Source organism: Triturus cristatus, chromosome 5_1, assembly GCF_964204655.1.
Source record: "Triturus cristatus chromosome 5_1, aTriCri1.1, whole genome shotgun sequence".
NCBI classification, from domain to species: domain Eukaryota; kingdom Metazoa; phylum Chordata; class Amphibia; order Caudata; family Salamandridae; genus Triturus; species Triturus cristatus.
In genome coordinates, this window is record NC_140587.1 from 763078315 (window position 1) to 763100366 (window position 22052).

General features: G+C 41.0%; 1 protein-coding gene across 1 annotated transcript in view; it reads right to left on the reverse strand.

Annotated features, from left to right (window-relative positions):
- Positions 1–7723: 7723 nt before the first annotated feature.
- Positions 7724–22052, reverse strand: part of LOC146831440 (histamine H3 receptor-like) — a 39447-nt gene continuing 25118 nt past the window's right edge. Inside the window, exons 3-4 of the mRNA XM_085603910.1 lie at positions 8626–9299; positions 7724–7799 (exon numbers count right to left, since the gene is read on the reverse strand). Of these exons, the coding sequence (XP_085460036.1) occupies positions 7724–7799; positions 8626–9299 (750 nt within the window). The remainder of the gene's footprint in view (positions 7800–8625; positions 9300–22052) is intronic.

Consider the following 22052-nt stretch of genomic DNA (forward strand, 5'->3'; position numbering starts at 1 on the left):
CTCAATTACAGACTAAATAAAGGGCGGGCACCTACTGAAGTGCTAATACAAATTACCCTCCAGAAGATTCATTTGAAGGTAAAGGTACCTTTCTAAAACTTACTTGTCCTTAATATTTATATTAAAAAATCCAACTTCACTGATTAATTTGATTTTTAATATCTATTAAGATTAGCGTTTCATTATTTTTAGTGACTCACAAACCTGATGTAGCAATTTTCTATACTCTAGCTTTCTGTATAGAACAACCAGTACTGCCACAGTAAAAATACTTTTTAGGGTCTTCCACTGTAGAGACATGGCAACATTATTTCTACATGCTTCACTTTAAAATACCATGCTTCTTTTCTTGTGGGCTACAAGTCCTACAATGTGGTGAGTTATTAATATTTAAAAGTGATTATTGTTTAAAAGGGAGGTGTTTGCCTGTCAAAAAGGATTATTTTGACAGTTGTTGCATGTCAGGTTTCCTTACTCCAGCAGCCAGGCTACAATGGTAAGTCTGAAATCATGTTTTGTAGTCGCAATAGGTGCTGCAGTCCTCAGGTGAAATTTAACTCCTAGGACCTGGGAGCACACTAACATAGTAGGATTCTAGATCAGTTCCAAGCACACACTTGGGCAGTAGCTGTGCAAATCTGATCCAAGGTCATGGGCACCGGTTCTCACAAACAGACACATTCAGCAGTATACTCAAGAATATATCAACACACCCATGGAGAGTATGGCACAGTTATGAACTGCGTGTCCAACTCAAATCCAAGGACACACTCAGGCACTTGCTGTCTGAACTCTGGTAAAAGGTTAGGGACAGTATCACTCACATATACACACACTCAGTTGCCCTCAGTGATATGCACTTATCCACTGAAGGAATGACACACAAACATTGTGCATGTTCAAAATCCAAGCAGTCACTCAGGCACTGTCTGTCCAACTCTAGTCTAGCTCACATACAGCACAACTAATTCAGACACATACACAGGGCTACCCTAAGCTCCATGTCCATCAAGGAAATGGCATACTTAGGTAGCATGGGTCCAACTGAGGACCAAGCACACAATCATGTACTGGTAACAAAATATGGCGTAATCTAATGGGCATCACCAGTTACTCACACACAAATTCAGAAGTAGCCCAAAAATGTGCCCCTTTTCATTTATGGAATGGCAATGGCATACTATGACGAGTGTGCTATTCCAATAATGGATAGATGAATGAGTACCTGACTGGGCTAATCTCCGAGCACACATTCTCAAGCTGTAGCTCTTCAACTTTGGACAAATCTCAGAGACATTGGCATTCACTCAGATGCACGGTCAAGGGTACCTCCGAGGATGTCCACACACCCATGGAAACTACGTCACTCCTACAAAATGGATATCCAACTCAGATTGAAGAACACAGTAAGGAACGTGGTGTCCTACCCATGAGCAACATGAGGTTCAGATCCACACTGAGACATACCCTGAGAGGTTAGTCACAGAAGTATGAACACACCCATGATGTTTTCCTTTGGGATATGAAAACACCCGTCATAGGAATGGTACCCTGAAATAGTGTGCATCTGATTCAGGTCCATGTACATACCGTTAAGGGATTTGCACATTTATCTATTGCGCACGTTGGTATTGCATGTCGAACTGAGAATCTAAGCTACACTGTGGGTGTCCAGCTGTAGTCCAAGCTCACAAACATCAGCACTGACACACACACACTCAGGTCTACCCTCAGAGACAAGCACATATCCTTTGAGGGAATTTCACAGTGAGCAGTGGTGTCCAACAGTGTTTTAAGAGCACACTCACTGGCTGTCAAACTCTGATCGAGCCAGTGCATTACACCCCTTACTCACAGCCTTATTCACAAAGGTAAACTTACTTGCTTATCTATTTTTGGTGTTAGTTTATTATTTTTTTCTATTCATAAACTCTGAGTGTAGTTTTGCATGTAATATCTTTATTAAATGCAGAGACTATCCTATCTTTTTATGTGCTGAGTTCTTCGCTGTCATAATAATACTACACATGAAACTACACTCAGAGTTTGTGAATAGCAACAAACAGTATACCTACACCAAAACTGTAAGTTTACCATTGTGAATAAGATCGCTCAGACTCACATTCAGGGCAACTCTCAGGGACATGCGCCTATACAGTCAGTAAATTCCAAACGTAGGTAGTATGTGTCCAATTTAGGAAAAAATGTGTCCAGCGGTGGTCCAAACACATGGGCATTATCATTCACTCAGACACATGCACTTAGCGGTACTCTCAGGGATATGCAGTTATCCTTCCCATGTTTAGTATAGGAACACATATGCAGTAAGTCTTAAAGACAGGCCCAGCCTGGTGTACACTGACAATAATTTAGACCTTAGCTCAAGTGTATCATTATGGATATTAACATATCGCAAATCAACCATTCAGAGTATTTTCACTTACTATAGTATTTAAGGGAATCATCATTATTTAGCTAGTTTACAAAAAATGTGGTTGGTTAAAAATAAAATTAGCCGAATTTAGAAATAAATAAATAGTACATTACTCAATTGTCAACTGGAATGTCCAGGATAGCAGTGTAACTTTTAAAAACATGTTCAATTTATGTTTACTAAACTCTAGATCAAATGTGTTCCCTGCTTTTTAGTGCCCTTTACTAGTTATCTGAAACCTACAGCATCCCAGGATTCTAGGAGATCTTTGGTGTTGGTTGCAGCCACAGCCCATGCCGGTAAGAGTAGTGCGGCCGGGTGGAGAGGATTTGGAAGGGCGATGAAGAGGAGAAATTAAATAAACAATTCATTTTCCCTCCAAATCATCTGTAGAAGTTCCCTCCACGCGGCCCCACCCCCCGCTGCCCTTACCTGCATGGGCCGTGACTGGTAGGTTGATTTGAGATAATCAATTCTGATGTTAAAGTTCCCTAGCATAATTTTACGGTTGGAGAATTGAATATGTGACATCAGAAAGTCGGGTAAATTTGGACAGAAATATACAGCAGGGCCAGGAAGTTGAAAAACAAAATCCATTTAAGACAAAGTAGGTCCTATCTTATTTGCCCAGGTGATAGAGGCAGTATGACTGGAGACAGTTGCTTTCGGGGAGCAGACGAATGCAGACAGATTTGTCTTAGGTGCACCTTAGTGCACAAGTGGAGCATCTGTGCTGCAGCTATGCCTAAATTGCCAAGGCTCGGTCTGCATATTGTCGTGTAATGAAACACTAGGCGACACACTACCCAAAATGGCAGATCTATTGTCGTCCATGATAGAAGGAAAGGAAGATGGAAGGCTGAATAATTAGAGTTAAAAAGTGTTCTCTCTGCTAACGAAGAGCAAGAAAAGACTAAAATATGCTCTAGTAGTGAATGGCCAAAACTAAAATCAACAGTAAAGTGTCTTAGTGCCAACAAAACTAAAAAGCAGTTAATAAGCTGGATGTGATATAACTGCAGGCACACCTTACAAAGATGCAGAGTTGATCACCCTGAGATGGCCATGGAAAATGAAATATGACGATATAGCATAAAGAAACATTTTACGTTTTTGGCTTGAACATTTGCAAAATATGCACTTTGACCTTCTATTTCCCTTTAAACAAGTATCACCACCTACCCCCAAGTATCTGTGAACTACAATGCAAAGTATCTTTAATCTATTACATACATATTTCTTCAGAGTGCTTTCATTTATTCCTTGATCTTAATATTTTTCCTTTTGAAAAAATGTACATTTTCCTCAAACAAAGGTTTTATAGGGGTTGCAAAGAATCAGTATATCCAACAACCGAAAGTTCCGTACAGGAATTCAAACAGTAATCTTTCATATATGGCAAAATGTAAGGGTCTGCATATAAATCATATGCATTGAGCAACACTATGATGTTGTCTCCATTTCAAGATCAATGATTGCAGCAGAAACTGCAATTAGCTCATGCCTTTTGGCGATTATTGTATAATATAAGAGGGATCACTATTAAATCAGTACTGGATTAACCTTTAAACCTTTAGGTTGAAAAATATTATAGTATTGTAAGAGATCATGTTCCCACTATACAGCTGCTAAATTGATGCAACCTGTAAAATCCTTCAAAGGTTTGCTAATTGGAGATTCAGGGCTTAGTCCTTAGTATTCACACCTGTCCAGATTTCCTGGTTTCAGTTGTTCTTCCTTTCTTTCTTTCTGACACGTTGGGCTACTTCACCATATCCTTTTTCTCTTGCTTAGAATATTGCTATAATGTAAAACCAATATGCTGCTTATTTAAGACAATCCAATATCATCAAACTAATTCAGTGGAAATGCAGATCTGGAGATGTGGACTGTCACTATACCACAGGCATCTGTTACTGGGGATGTGGGGGGGGGTGGAAATCCTCCCCATTACATCCGTTTAGGGAACAATGAGGGAGGATAATTAATTCCCATTAATGCTTAGTGACAATTCCACTGATCTTGGCCGATGAAGTTGCTGGGTGAAAAACACTAGACCTGCAGAGTTCACAGAAAATTTGTAATTCCAATGGAGCCGGTTGCTCTTATTACAGGTGTTATTACAATTGAAAGGCCACTCGTAATAATGGCATCATTCTTTTACAAGTCTATATTAGTGGTGTCAGGACAATACATTGAACAGTATTAATATTGATATTGTAGCAAATTAGTCCAACATGTCCTAAAAAAATCACTGACCAGAGATGAAGAGAAAGATATTCATAATGGACCTCAACATGTTATCACAAGCACTTATCATTAAAGCAGTCTTCTATTTAATCCTTATTGAATATATCAGCTGATTTAATATTTGTGTTATGCGGCTTCCATTTAGCTTTCATTTTAGTTTCTTTTTCTTAACTAGGCCTCATATTTGGATGGTGGTTTGCACATGTTTTCTTTCTGTGCACAAATTCAGAACATGAGGTATTGTTTTATTTTCTGTGCTCATAAGGAGACAACTCTTCTGCTTAGTATATTTAAAGCAATGTCTTGCAGCTTTGATACAGTTTGATTAGCTTGCTGCTTTGTTATTTAAACCGCGTCTGAGCTGAAGTTGGTGAGAGGTTCACGTTCTCTGGAGTCATCATGGAATGCTGCTTAATGCAGTCCCGTTGTTCCCATACTTAATCCTGACTGGAAAGACATCTGTACACTCAGAGGTGCATCCATGGATGCACAGAGTCTGGCTTCCTGACATATAGCAACACGGTACGGGGTTAGGTCATTCCAACAGACCTGGTAGACAGGGTACTCCCAATATGCTCTCTCTAGCATGGAGGCTAATAATATATAGGAGTAACTGTAGCAACATTATAATCAATTGGGAAATGTCCTTTACAACGCAGGCTGAGCCACGTGTGCCATTTACCTGTGGTTAAGGCAGATAGTGGTTTAGTGTCCGCATAGGCAGGAAGAGCAAGAGGAAGGATCAGGACAGGAGCTCCAGACTTGGACACGTAAGTGGGGCTGGGGCCATGTTTGGGGGTAGTTTTTAGGGGTGGGGTCAGTTTTTAGGGTGGGTAAGGGGTAGTTTTTGGTAGTGGGCAGGGATTTATGGCTCAGTGAGGGGGGAGGGTCGGGTTGGTTTTAAGGGTTAGGGTGGGTTTGAGGGTGTAGTTGTTAGGGGTGGGGTGGTTTTAGGGTTTAGGACAGGGGGTCGGTCATTCTTTTTAAAAGAGGGCAGAGTTTTAGGGCTTAGGGTGGGGGGTTCATTCTAATTATAAGGGCTGGGACTGGGTTTGGGGAGTTTAGGGGTGAAGGTCGGTTTTAGAGCTCAGGGCGGGGGGTCAGGGTAGTTTTTTTAAAGGGAGGCATGTTTTTAGGCTTCAGGGAGGGGGAAAGGGTAGTTTTACGGGCAGGGCAGGAGTATGTTTTAGGGCTCAGGGTGGAGGGGCTGCGGTCAGGGTAGTTTTTGGTAGGGGGCAGGGTTTAAGGCTTCAAGACGGGGGAGGGGAAGGGATAGTTTAAAGGGCAGGGCGGGTCGGTTTTAGGGCTCAGGTCAGGTGGAGTTGAGGTAGAGGGGTAAGATTTTAGGGCTTAAGGGGGAGGGGGAGGGGTAGCGGTAATTTACCATGCATATCCATTCAGCAAACATGCCATTACAATTAAATTCATTGTAAAGGCATGCGTGGTAAACAAATGCGTGTTTAAGATGCATTTGTGGTTGGGACCGGGTTGAAGAGGCACGTGTGGTTCAGCCATGTGTGGTTCTGTCATACAACCTGATCAATTACCATGATTGAATTGTTTGTGTTTTTCACTAATCCAGTAATGCTTATTACAATAATATGTCTCATTTTTCTTACAACGGCCGTTCATGTTTTACTCACTAAGGTTAGAGCTTTTCAATAAATGTTTGAATATGCAGTGTTATATGTTTTCTTTGTGAACACTTTGGACATGTAAAAGTGACACACGAAAGGGTAGATCTGTTATCTCGATTCCTCTGGAAATCAGAAACTATTGTTCTAGGTTATTGACAACATCTATAGCTCTGAAGATTTAGGAGCTTAGATGCAGTATTGTGAGCTAGTTAAACAGACCAACATTTACTAATTATAAAAAGAAGACATTGGGTCTGATTACAAGTTTGGCGGAATAGGCCAATGTGTCTATCTGAGGGAAGACCACCAGTGTTTCCTCTGGCCCAATCACAATGTGTCTTCCAGCCAAAGTGACTGTGGTGGTCAAACCACCACATCTGAGCTGACAGAATGGCACGAATATGAGGCACAAGCTCACCTTTACTCACCTTCACACTTCTTGTTCCACCATGAAGTCAATCCTGCACTTCCTGCCTCTGCTGCTGCTGCTGCTGGTTGAATGCCAGAATTAAAGGTAAGTCACTCTATTACCTGGTACCTGTCCACTTGGCTGTTAATATTATCTCTGAATTTGTGTTGAATCACTCACACAAGCAATAGCATATCGATGTGCAATGCATATGTCTCGATTGTTCATGGTTGCAAAATTTAAAGTAACACACCTGTACAACCACATTGTGTCCCTAACTTTGGTGCTAGCTACCATCACAATTAGGCACACTTGCACACAAATGGAAAAGCAATTCTAAAAGTAAAAGCTCAACAATGGACATCAGGTGTGTTTTATTTGTATTCATCCAATGGCAATGGTGCTTTGCTGAGAGAGTACCTAGGTGGCCTACCACCTTTGTGGAACCATTCTAATCAGCTCAGCTGGAAGCCTCAGCCCTGATGGCGACAGAGTAAGCATTGCCAACATTGCAGTCCGCTACGTAGGAGGCCGGACACACTCTGTTGACGTGGTCGGAGGTTCAGGCTGCATGCATCGTAATAGGGTGGGTGGAAGACCACCGACTCTTCTTGGGACTGCCGGGTGCAGTGGTTTGGCGGCAAGACTGCCGGACTCATAATTGATCTCCTAGGTCCCGATTCACAAAGGTAAAGTGAGACGAAAGTCTATCTTAATGACTTTCGGTATTCACAAAGGACATTTACTACTCGTAAATGCCCTTTGTGAATACCAAAAGTTTAACTTTGCAACTTTTGGCATTTTCCAAGGGCATTTACGAGTAGTAAATGCTCTTTGTGAATATCGAAAGTCCTATAGTTAGACTTTAGTCTCACTTTACCTTTGTGAATTGGGCCCCTAGTGTCTGTATTATGAAGTTTTGTTGTTCTAAATACACGGTCCCATTACAGTCATGAGAACAGTATAACATCGGCAATGCGAAACAAATACTAGTCAACTTTGATAATGAGACACAGAATACATAAAGTGAACAATTAAAGTGTAGCAAGTGGTTGTCTGTTCCTGGAACCTGAAAAGGAAATGTAGCAATATATGTAGACATTGATAAAGTAACTACAGAACACAACGTTACACAAAAACAGAACACAGAGCAAAATAATAATAAAGCACAAACAGTACATGGAACACCACAACAAAACTTTTTAACAATCATAGCAGAATGCTGTCGCAGGAGTAAAACGTTTTAGTTGGAGGACATGGGAAAAGGAACATCTCCAAAATGTGGGCTTTATAAAGGAGGTGTTTCTCTCTCTATCATTGTTTGTTTTTTAGGAAAAAAGCAATAACAAAAATGCTTTTACATACATGCAAAGAATATTTTTAAATCACAGTTTTTCCATTGCACAATTATGCATGTGGCACTATATTCTCAGACATTATCAGAAAGTCACAAACATTTCACGGACTACTCCTGAAAGCCTGTGATCTGCCATCATGCAGGAGTGAAAACAAGGGCAGTCTGTTTTACGAAATGCCCAAATTAAGTCTTGTATCTAGAGATGAAAAAGTGACATACAACTTGCAAATTTCCTTCTGCCATGCAAGAGTGAAATGTGGATATGCTGTTCTACGAATCAGGTCCGTTGTCACACGATAAAGAAGTGCCATTAAGCTTTCAAAATTTCTTCTGCCATTTCTCACTTCATCTGGACTTACTTCCATGATTGCGACTGATGCGAGACACTTCTATTTCTTTCATTCACTCGTTGGCCGATGAATTTCGAGTCAGACAAAGTAGTTTAGAAAATGCTTTTCTAAAACATGGGTGACATAGGGGATATAAGAAAGGGTTAATTAAAGAATTTAACCAGAGAAGCCAATTTGTTATATCATACCAGACCAAAGAAATGCTGGTATGCCCAAAAATTTCACGGATGACCATGAGACCAAAGAACGGAATCCAGCAGATAGTAAAAATGCCCACAATAATGGACAAAGACTTGGCTATGTTTTTATCCGCAGCTAGCCGTGAATTTTTGAGTTTGCTGTGTGATATTGTGAATACGTTTTCTGAAGTCTTATTAGTATGCAATGTAAAACACGTCAATAGTTTTTTCCTGATTGATGATTTAATAAAGTTCTGTTTTAATTGATTTTTGCACTTGTCATATTCTGGAAGTACTGGTGCACTACCATTTGTGTAAGGATCTTTTTCTGCTTGTATAATATTTGATGTTGTTTCCCTGTTTGTGCAGGAACTGTGTGCACAGGCAGCTGCTACAAGCTGAGCTTTGTTCCTGGTGCGAGCTCTTATGTTGCAGTAGATGCTCAAATCAAAATATACAATTGCAGCAAATGGTATGAAGACGTCAACAGCAACAGTACCAAGTCTATAGTATCTAATGTAGAAGAACTCAGGATTACATTCGCCATCCGGGATATTGGTGAAGCCAGCTACGTACTCCCAGCATGTAATCGTCGGTACGTAGAGAAGAAAGGCTAAAGACCACACAGCCACCATCTTAATTATGGCAGGTTTAGTTCTGTTCTGTTCAGCTCGATATAAAGCCTAAAAATCAAAACAGAGGCCACTATTAATTACTGAAATTATTCTACATGGAAAGTATTTGAAAATTATTTTTCATTGCGTATTTGAGTAAATGCATCAGCCATGCACATCAAGCAAGAGCTTGTGTACATGTGTAAACAAATTTTACATTGGGTTCAAATATTAAAATCAAATTTAGGGCCTGATTTAGATCTTGGCAGTCGTACTGCCGTCCCGCTGCAATGGTGGTCCCAAATACTCCATCCAGTCGACGGTCTCCTGGCCATCTTATTCAGATGTATACGCTATACAGGGAAGACCGTGGCAGTCTTCTATTTTGGTGATGGTCCTGCCACCACTGTTTTGGTGGTGGGGTACCGACCGAGCTAATTTGGATGTTCCCGATGGGTTAGCTGTGTCCTGCAGCAAAGTACTGTGTGGGGAGACCGCACCGTGGGTAGACGGGTCCGTACTTTTTTTAATACGTAAAGCACATATATGTTGTGTCTGTGTCCATTGGTAATTGTATGATATGTGTAGAGAACATTATGTGTTCATTCTGCTGTGCACCCCACCAACATACAGACACCATGTAATGTATGCCAGCATAGACCACGGACACCTAACTTTGAGTCCATTAATACGAGGTGCTGGTCCATCACTGTCAAGGTGCAGCAGGATGGGAGGGACCTGGACGAAGGAGAAGATGACAAAACAACATCCTGTACCCAGAAAAGAGGTGAGTTTACACCACTTTTTGTCCCATTCCACTGACTCGAAGTGGGAGGGATTTCAGCTGCAATTTCCTTAGAAAAAACCCACATCCAAATACCGATAGCGGGAATCCTAGCTGGAGACTTGTCGCCACCGCCTGCAGTGCATCCCACTGTCAGGACAGGAAACAAAGTCCTGGCGGAGTCGGCAGGACTGCACTGGTCTTTTTTTCCCCATATGAATCCAGCATCGTAATTGAGCGGGCGGTCTACCAGGTAGCCAGTCCCACAAAGATCTAAATCAGGCCTTTTGTCTAGCAATGCTACCAGTATTACCAGTGTTGTGAAATTGCAAATAAATACTGCTGAGTAAGCCATCGAAAGGAGAGGCCCACTTCTGAAAAAGCAGGGTATACACTAGACAGCACCAGTAAAGGGTTGGGTTTGGTGGTAGATAGTGGCTAGCAATGTAGGCCACACAGCCAATCTTTAATAGAGTTCTAGTTCCATCCAAGATCCAAGTGTCTCCAAAATTAGGAAATAATGGTCTTACTGGTGGGTCTGACCACAATTGAGATACCGCATGTTCACTCACTTGAAACAATGAAGGATACATTTTGAAAGACCTAAGCAAAAGGAATTATTTTTATCAACTTACAAAAGTATAACGTCTGAAATGCACCAGTAATCAAAAAGAGTAGCCCTGCCTCTGTAACCTGAAAACAGGAGGTATCCACCTTGAAAACACATGGAGCATGGACTCCTTCTTCCTGGCCCCCTGTAATGTAAGGCTATTGGTGCCTGAGAATTAAAAGGAGTAAGGATCAACTATTGTTTAACAAATACTGACTAACCTATTTGGTCACACAGTAAAACTCTGTGTTAATAGATGAGATTAAGTATGGATTTATTACAAATTCAAAACCAAGCTGATACAAATCAGTTGCAGAAACATAGTATCAAAATATAGAATCACTAAGGGAGAGCTGAAATGACATACAAAATGTATTCTCAATAACGGAAAGCAAATGAGTAATTTTGTAGCAGCTATACAAAGAATGAGAAACAAATCCTGGTGAGATGATTGAAAGTTTCGATCCTCTTGCCGTTACATGAGGTTGTCTAAGAATATCTGCTAAACCCTATTCTAAACTAGAGATTAAGAAAATCATATTAGTCAGGAAAGCAGAGAACGCTGTCAGCATAGTAGAATCTCTGTATATGTTCCCTAAAGGTAAAGAATATTATATAGCATAAATCCACACAACATAGATGTCAGAAAGAGGTCGGAAACTCTCAGAGTCTTAAGGGAATTTAAACAAGATAAAGTGTTATCCTTAATTATACCCTCAACAGAATCTTGAGAATCATATATCACATGTCTCCTTCATTTCCATCTTGAAACAACAAAACTTGACAACTACCCTCAAGATTTCTTTCCTTTGGTTCACAAATAAGAATGTCCTTGGATTCCTCCTGTCTTCCTATTCTGCTTGGACAGTAGTCCTACCATTGTTAAACCCTCTTATCCTTGTCTGAAGATATTCCTTGCGACCCTCACTATCTCTTTCACACAATGTGCCTTCCTTTAACCATGAGCCATGTTACTGCAGAGGAGAGAAAAATATTGCATCCATAAGCAAACATTCATGTTCAAGTTAAAACATTAACAAATCCCAGTGCTTAAGGCCTTTGGTCAACGTAGTGCAACAATCATCTCAATACACATTTAAATGCAGATACATATACAGTTACAAGATAAATGTTAAGCACAATTCTGATGGATACATTTTCAGTTATAAAATACATGGAGAGAATTATTTAAATAAATACGCTGATATTTAAGAATTAACAATAATATTGAAACCACACAAATGTAGTTCTATGTGCAAAATGCAACTCATTGTTACTGTAAAGAAAATGATAATATGCACACTCATAAAAAATGCTGAGACCACACAGTTGTACTTTCTGTAACTGTTCAAGTGCACTACATCTGATTAATGATGTTACACATCACACAAATACAATGGCAAAGCCAACATTTTGCTGCTCTAGCCCCCCTCTGATGGCAAATAAAACATCACAGATTACAATCTGAAATTATAACACAGACTAAAACCTTGTAGTCTTGAGCATCTTTCGCCTAGAATCCTCTACACATTTTATGTCATAGTGATATGCAATCTGACTCTCCTCTGACTACACATCTGCTCTCTTCCTCTTCTCTCCCTGTATAACATATGCTTACTTGTATCCCTTAAAGATCTTGAATAGGATTATTACACAAAGAGCAATTATCAAAAGGGGTTTCAAGATGGCACTAAAAATTCCACTTTCCAGATTTCTAAACAATTTGCCTACAGCAGACAATCCATTTCCAATGGCTTCCCAAGCTCCTGTCACTTCTAACTCATTCAAATCTTTTGTCAGTCCAGATATGTTCTGAATATATTTCTCCAAATCCTGACTTTCGTCTTGGATACAAATACAGTATTGCTGAACCTTTATCATTCTTCAAGCGTCACCCTCCTTTGCGAGTTAAAGGTCGTATGCAAGTTGGTTTTGTAAAACAATAGACATTATCACAACCATCTAAGTATTTACAAGCAATATGAATTTGCAGTGCTAGTAGGCCATTTATCCAGTATTGTAGACACTTTTTAATCTTTTAGATAATTAAAATCACACCTACAGATGGGATTATGACGCCAAAAATATCTACTACTGCTTCCGCTGCACTAACCCATCATCTAGTTCCAGATTTTGTTTCCCATACCGGATCATTGAAATGTTCCACATGATAAGTCTTCGGGACAACTATACCAAAATAACATGTACCATGCCATCAATAGGCCAATTTAAAATATACATACTGTCTAAAATTAAAGGTCCCTCCAGGAAACACAGGATCCAGTCTCTGCAAGAAAAGGTCATTTTTCATTCTTGCCTCAAAAAGATGTTCACAGTCCCTCTGTCCTAAACATAGCAGGTCTATATAGCTTTGTTCAACATGTACCCACAGCTTTCCTTGATGTTGCCAATCTAAGGTCAAGGCAGGCCTATTGCCCTTCACCTGATGTTCAATTTCTTCACTACTCCACCTGTGGTGTTTCTTAAGATCACTATCAGTTTCAAGTTTGGACTCTAGATCTCTCCTCCTATCTTCCACAAATTCAAAAATGTCTTCTCCACATCAGATATTAAACACATCAACAAAATATTTGCCTGCAATCTCTGCACCTTTGAAATAAGGATCCTTATTCAACTGTTTAAACATAGGGACTTCTGAAAGGACTAAATCGCAGTTTGAAAAGTAATATTGAAAACGACCCTGTCAATACAATAGAATAGACTCAGTAAAAGACTACAAGAAATGCCATATGTCTAAGGGATATGATGGTACATTACACCCTCTGCAACAGACTCAGACAACTGAGTGCACACATAATGATCTCTCACATTCATAGTGTCAATGTATTCATAAAGCAATCCAAAATAAGTGTTTGAAGCATAATCTCCCTGTGTTAGATCTGTGTGTAGTTTCTTAACCCCCAACAACAATAGGCTACTTTGATCTGGATGTGGTGTAGTATGAGCAACAATAGGCTTAACTTCTACTGACTTATATGTAGCTTGTTATATTCCTATGGGCTCGATGATTAATACGACAACTACAGCATTTAGTGTGCCTGCTATAATGTAGCTACGCCTATTAGTATTAGAATTGTCTTCTATTTCTTCATTAGAATCTAAACTGTTGGGTGGAGTGTAGCAGCTGCAGAGTCTTCTCTGTTGGTTTCCACCTGTGCATGTGGCAAAACCTAGTTCAAATGATGTTCAAAAAAATTATGTAAAAAGTCTTTATGACTCTTCTTTCTTCCCTACAAAGTCTATTTAAATGTCTCTAATAATAAATGGTTCAAGTTCACTCACAGTCAGTTCCAGAATGAAGTGTTTCAGTTCATCAACTAGGGAGAGGATGTGGCCTAATGACTAGAGTGGTTGACTTTGAAGCTGGGGAACTGGGTTCGCGTCATGGCAGGGAAACTCAACATCCTGTGATTCTTGGCAAATCCCTTAATCTCCCCATGCCCAACTAAATGAATGTGTCCATCTGTAACACAACTGATGCTCATGTAAACCGCTCTGGTACCTTCGGTTAAGTTTGCGCAATATGTAACTCCGACAGCATTCCCGCTTCCAATGCCCTAACCTATTACAATAGTGGGACAGGTTAGACTTTTTCAATGAAGCTACATCGATTCCAGTACTCAGATCAATAAGCACATCAGACCCCTACCTTGTGACTGAAAACCAGCTCCACGTGCATGGCAGGAGCTCAGTGTGGGTATACTCCCTGCAGAGGTGGTGCATTCCCTACAAAGGGAGTATTTTAACTACCCCTCTGAGCAGCTTTCATTTGAGCTGCCATGAGTTTTTGCAATCAATTTCTTCTGCCTCATGTCAGTCTCATAATTGCAATACTTAGCATACCACAAAATCTCATAAACAGATTTATTCTGCCAACAAATCAACTGCTATTGAATCATCATGCTAATCTCAGGTTTCAATCCTGTCACAAACCTAGACACAAAATGTCCCATGTCCTTAGGCTTAGGGGTGGGTGGCAAACTCTGCTCTGCAAGTGGAGCTCGTAGAGTTTTGCCCACTACACACTCCGCTTGGTGCGCAGAGTTCAGCAAAAACTCAACAACCATGGACAGAGCAGAGTTTACTGACGCGCTCACCTTATTCCTGCAGGAGAGAGTGTCTGTTTTTTCTACCAGTTGGAGTTTATTGGCAGCGAGGGGTCCTCAAACAGGCCATGCTTTATATTAGAGACAGCCCGACAGACAGCGCTTAACGGGGTGGTCAATATTGGAACACAGAGGCAGACTCATGCCCCCTCTGCCAGTACCTGCAAAGGCTGTTACCCCTTAAGCCAGTTGGACGGGATGAGGAGGTCTCTAGATGTCACAACTAACCACCAACTGGAAGTGCTTCAAGGCAGCAGGAGGCATGATCCTCCCACCCATGCCTCACACAAAGAACACATCTGAACTCTGCAGTCCACGGCCTCGTGTCGGAGTCTACTATTTTCAACCAAAACTTGAAACCTAGCTTTGGTCTTCATATAATGTCACATGTGTAAGGAGCCAAAGTACCAGGAGAGAAGTTTAACTTACCAGCGGGGACCAAGAGGTGTTGTAGCTTACCGCTACCTGCCAGGCTCCTGGATTTTGGGACACAGTAGAAGAATCAGGCGATCCTGCACAGGGCCTTCTGAACATCACACCCAATTGCCATCACTAGCCAGCAGTTTCACTATGCGGCACAGTCATAACCCAGTTGGTTGAGCACCAAGCTGCAGAGCTGTGGCAGGTGATGGGTCCAAATCCTGGTGGATGCAAATCAGTGTTTCATCCTTCCAAGATTAATGAACTGAGCATCATACAGCTGACAATGGCTTAAGATATAGCAGCAATACTTGTCTAGGAGTAGAGAGATGGGTAGCTGGTGGCTGGCACCCTGTGTCATAATGTCTGTGCAGGGAGCCTCGCTGGCTCGGAACAAGCTGTCACAGGTACCCCTGGACACAAGGACCACCCCTCATGTCTCTCCATTCCCTCCTCCTGAGGCAATGTGCCTCCTTCTGCTGTTTAATTGGGCTGTATTAATAATAGACAATTATGCTGCTGAAAGATGCAATGACATCTGAACTGTCCAAAAGGATTTCCAGGGATTAAAAAAAAACACTAACCCATTTCTTTAAGTCAGCAAAGACGTTCAGCATGTTCATGCCTCTGCTGCAGGAATTTGTGAGCATACAACAGGTTCAAATATCAAATTCCTGTGGGATGGGCACCGCTTTCCAGACATCTCTTCTTTTTCTATTTCAAGTGCGAGTAACATACCCAATCTTGTTTTTTTGGTTTGTGTTGTGGCTGTTGTTGTTTCCTTATCATGCAACACATTTCAGTACTAAGTACTATTGATAAAGGTAGGACAAAGGACTGGTCTAATTAAGATGTGTAGACGCGCTGTACAAAGGCATGCATCACTGAATGGCACAACTGTTCCATGGAAGGTTTTAAATGAAATTATGAAAGTGCTTTATCCATGCCACTTTGTTTCTGAGTAAATGTGCCCCTTAGTTTCTTTTGTCCGAGATTCCATTCTTCAATTTTTAAAGCAAGTCTTTCTTTCATTTTAATTCCCTGACTCTGCTAATTGTAAACATGCTTGCTTCTTGGTTGCGATGGAGCGGTCTGGGCCTCACAAGGCTGTCATTCAGTTATGCTGGCCGGATGTTTTGGTTTGTATGGCTGAGAGCACATAGTCCTCTCTCAGGGACAGCTACAGAGAAGGGGTTGGCAGGAGTTTTTCTTCTGCCCCACCGCTGTGGGCTGGGTCAGGCTTTCCAAAGTTAGAAGCATGGTCGGACGGGATGGGAAGTATGCTCACTGCTCAGTAACCGATAGGGGAAATGGGGGCACTGGTCAGCTGGATGTAGCATCCCTGGGCCCAGGGGAGGGAGGCTAATTTCCTGTGCAGGAAGAGAAAGCAGGTCCTGGAGCAACAGTACCCATGCAACAGTGACAGTGAGTATACAGGGAGCTGCTTGGCATCCTGTGGAAGTAAGCACACCATAGTGTGTGAGCTTCTACTACGTTTTCAAAGCATTCAGTGAAGCACAATACAACTACTGGTCCACAAGAGATTTGACCATTATTGTAATGCAGGATCAGAGATTTGCCAGCCAGGACTAGGGGACCCGGTAGTGGCATTACACCACATGCGAAGCTCCGTGAAATTTCATGGAGTTTCTATAGAACTCAGTAGATTTCTGTGGAGTAGAACTCCTTGAGCTCTGCCCATCCCTAATTAGGCTCCAACATTTAATTCCACTATACTTTTTGAACACCTGCAACAGCCTCGCATAATATGCATGCATCGTCTCTTTAAGTTCCTCGGTTGTACAATCAATCTTGATCCAGTCAATATCTTGGGTTGACACTTTGGACTTCAGCCACATCATCACCTAGTTGTACTTCCTCATTACTATGGGTGACGGACCATTAGTTAAAAGATCCCTCACTGGTTCTCTCTTGAGCAATTCTGTAGCTATCTTACAGGCTGTCCACAATTCACTTGGAACCTCAATATCAAATAGAGTATTCAAATCATTCCACAAAACTTTCAAAATGTTCACAAACTGCTCAACTTGTTCACACCATTCCACATGTTTCTCTCGTAGCCTAGTGAAATCATTAGTGAATGAAGCAAGATCACTCCTACTCCAAGCTACATGAACATAAAATCCACTAGGTAACTCTTGAAAAGATAAAAATGTGGCTCGCATTCCCGCTCTCTGGAAGGAGGCGGTTCCCCCATTGACCTTTTGGGGTTTTTCCTCTCTGAATCTTAATCATAAATACAGAGTCAATGGCTCTTCTGTAAAACTTTTGTCTGCTCCAAATCTACTTCATGTTTCTGAACTATTTCAGATAATTTATCACGAGCTTGTCTTGCATTCCTAGTAATATTCTTGTTCATAAACAGAAGCACATTTTTTTGATAAGTGTCTATTTGAGCCAGTTCGAGACTTCCACCTATCATCTCATCTAATTCAAGTTTTAATTTAGCTACATCCATCAAATTCCCTTTTAATGATGACTTGATCATTCTTTGACTTGTTTCTGTGCTTCCATTTTCATTTGAGGTGGCCCTCAGACCATTCAGCCATTTGTTTAGCTCCTGAGCATCAAGTCTATGTGAGTTCTCAGACGTTTTTGGTAATGGTCCTTCTTTTAGAGTGCTACTATGCACATTCAGGTGTAGCTCCCAAGTGAGCAAACCCAAATCTGGCAACTTCTGAAATGACCTAAAAAGTCCAACTCCGGTTTCATTTGCTGATGAGTCTATACATGTACTACAAGGGGAGCTCACTTTCATTGGAACCAAGGAAATAAACTTTACAATCAAACTTGTACGAGCCTTCCCTGGGGCTCCCGACTCTGTTGGAACAATCAAGATATGGGTAACACTCTCTGTGGAGCTGGGATTATATATAGGTAATACATGGCCAATGGTGAGCGGAACAATGAGACCATCGGAAACACTCAAAGCTGTGTTAACATTTAGAACTGTGGAGATGCTGGGGCGCAAATCCCCAAACTCCCCTCCACTGAGGTTTGATTCATACTTACTTGTGCTGTAGCAATTCCAGAATGTCTACTAGTATTAGCCCATCCAACTCATGTAGTTTGAGTCTCATTGTATGGAGGCAGACGCGCCAACAACAACACATCTAAAAGACTATCACTAGTGTCGCTGTCACCATTTTCACCTCCCTCAGCTGATTAATTTGCTTCATTTTCTCTTTTTGTTCTCTTGTCTTCGTTCTCAAACTTGTCACCAGGCAACGCCAGATAAAACGTATCTCCCTTTATCATGTCTGTCTTGCACTTCTTCTGTTCTGCGTCCTACCTGGCATCAGCATACATGCATACCACCATTGTAGCTCTTGCCTAAAATCTGTCTTACTCACTGGCATGAGCCGCACGCTTCCAAGCATTCGGTGCTTCAAACTGTGTAGGTCTAGGCTGTGGTTTCATTTAAAACAAAATCCTCTGAAAATTTTCAATGATTCTCACGATAAATGTACCATAGCGTGGAACCTTCTTCCTTAGTCATTTTGTGCCATTGTTTAAGTCAGATACAAGTATGCAGCCCTACGTTTACTGCCAAATAATGATAAACGGTATCTTTGGGTGGTACTTCTCCTTCCCTAACGTGTTATGTCACATCTTCCCTAATTAAATCTTCTATGACCTTAAAACAATTCATTTTTCAAGTAAAATGTCAATAGTCACAATTAGAATGGCTTATTTCATTCCAAACCCCGATAATTAGCTCACAATTCTTATTCCAGATCGAAAACCAATAACAATGGGGCTTTACACCAACGAGGCAATCCCAGCATGGCACAGCGTGTCATCAGTCTCACTCCTTGCAGCGGTTCACCCTCCTTTACAATTTTCACAAACTCACTCTCTTTAGCAATATGCATACAAACAAATACAATGCAATGGCAACAAATAACAATGTTCTGCTTCAGTAGAGAAATCGACAGAATTTATTCACACAAGAAAAAATTCAGAACAACATTTTCTAATCAACTCTGACATACATTAGAATGAAACCTCAACCTGCGGGGAATCACCCTGATCAGTACAGTTTTCATCTACACAAAAGGTTCACAAAACTCATCGTACCTCACTCTTACAGATAAAGATAAATATCCCTATCTAACTGGCATATCAATAATGTCTCATGAAAGATCCCACAAAACTTTATCAGAAAATTACAATACAGTGTCTTCCACACTTTTAATATCATCCCGGGATCCTAGGCCATGTGGTACCCGTTAACAACTTCAATTTCTTCACGTGAAACACCCCAATCACACAACAATCAAAATACTTTGCCAAACATCATACAACTGTTATAGCACTGCAAGTTAAACATAGGCCGTAAATGTGCAACCCTATTAATACACACGTCTCCGCTGTTACCACTCCACTACAAACCACTGAAGCTCTGACGATCCTCCAAATTGAACCATGGGCCCTGAAACTGGGACTGGGAATTTAACTATTCTCATATAAAGTCTCCTAACTCCCTGTCTCAGAACTTAACAATCCTCTGCTACCACATGAGAATGCATAGAACATGGACTCTTTCTTTCTGGCCCCCTTCAATGGAAGGTTATATGTGCTTGGGAAATAAAAGGAGTTAACATCAACTACAATATAACAAATACAGTGTAACCCATTACAAATATGAGTTGATAGAGGAGATTAAGTATGGATTTTAATCAGTCACAGAAACATAGTATAAAATTACAGAATCACTAAGGGATATCCGAAATGGCGTACAAAATGAATTCCTCATTAATAGAAAATAAATGAGGAATGCTGTAACTGCTATACAAAGAATGAGGAACAAAACCTGGTGAGAAGATTGAACGTTTCAATCCTCTTGCTTATACATAAGGTTTGACTAAGATAATCTGCTAAACCCTAATCTAAACTAGACATTAGGAAACTCCAATTAGTCAGGGAAGCAGAGAAAATTCAGCATAGTAGACCCTCTGTAGACCTTCTCTAAAGGGAAAGAATGTTGTATGGCATAAGCCCACTCAACAGAGATGTCACATTGAGGGCTGTACCTCTAAGAGTCTTAAGAGAACCTGAACAAAGCTAAAGTCTAATCCTCAATTATACCTACAACAGAACTGTTGAAAATCATATGTCACATGTCACCTTAATTTCTAGCTTCAAACAACAAAACTTGGCAACAACACTCGAGATTTCTTTCCTTTGGTCCACAAGGTAGAAATTCTTTGGATTCTTTCTGTCTCCCTATTCGGCTCAGACAGTAGTCCTCTCTTCGTTTATTAAACCTTCTTATCCTTGCCAAAAGATACTCCTTTTAAGCCTCACTATGTCAGTTACAGAAAATTTCTCTCTACATAACATGAACTCATGCAACTGCACCTGCAGGGGAGAGAAAAAGTTTGCATCCAAAGCAATTATTCATGTTAAAGTTAAAACATCCCAGTGCTTAAGGCCTTTAGTCTAACCCTGGCCGTAGTTCGCGAAGTAGCACTTCGCGAAGCTACGCAAAGTGCAGTTCGCACTACACGAGCTACGCGTAGCACTTCGCGAACTGCGTAGTACCTTGTTCGCACTGTGCCCGATGTCGTTTTCAATGATTGCACAGTGCGGACAAGCAACCGGCACTGTGCAATCATTGAAAATGGCATCTTGCACAGTGCGAGCTGTAGTTTTCTGCTGCTCGAGTAGATTTTTACTCGAGCGGCAGCTTTCTCAACGCGAACTGGTAGTTTCTCATCGCGAGCGGTCGCGAGTATATGCGACCACTCGCAATGAGAAACCTGACCTCCTCGCATTGGGAATCTCGCCGGGAGGTTTATTTTCCATGCTCGCGATCGCCAACTTGATGTTGCTGATCGCGAACAAGGAAAAAGTCTCGCCGGGATGTCATTTTGCTTGCTCGCGGTCGCCAACTTGACTTTGAGGACCGCGAGCAAGCAAAAAAGGACCGCAGCACTACGCAACACTACGCTACGTGTGTTCGCACTGTGCTACGTGCAGTTCGCGTAGTGCGAAGTAGCACGAACTTCGCAAACTACGCGAGCGTAGCGTAGTGCTTTGCCCAGGCTTACTTTAGTCAACTTAGTGCAGCAAGCATCTCAATATACATTTAAATGCAGATTACAGATACATATATGGTTACAAACTAGATGTAAAGCACTATCCACAATAATACATTTTCAGTTATAAAATTGATGGAGAGTATTGTTTAAATGAATACGCAGATATATAAGAATTAACAATATTATTCAAAGCACACAAATGTAGATATATGTGAGAAATGCTACTCGTTATGGAAAATGTTAATATTCACATTCAAATGTTGAGATTACACAGTAGACACACTTTCTGTAACTGTTCAAATGCTCTACATTTCATTAATAATGTTACACATCACTCAAATACATAAGGCCATACGTAAACATATATGTGGCCTAGTCAAACATGAATGTGTGGAGCCAAAATTATGATGGTCCAACCTCTAAAAGGCTGGGCTGTTTTGGACCATGCAGAGTGTTGTGTTGGTATCATGTGAGGCAGACTTACTGTTGTTGTTTCTCTACATGTGTTCACTCTAACAAACATTTTCAACACATCTTATGTTTCTGAACCCTCACTATGTCTTGGAAATGGTGTATGTTTATCAGTAAAATGGTGCAAATACCTGCATGGTGAGGTGCAGTGTGCATTGTGAGGAAGACCAGATGGTTTTTTTTCCCCCAACTGCACTTACTGCTCTCTGAGTGGCCGAAAATGCTAACTCTTGGCATCCTGGCCTCCCATCACCTGAAAGGGATGGTTGTACGATGGAACCCTGAATGCATTTCATATGCATGCCGTTACAACACAGTTAGTACCCTGACTTGTGAGGTAAA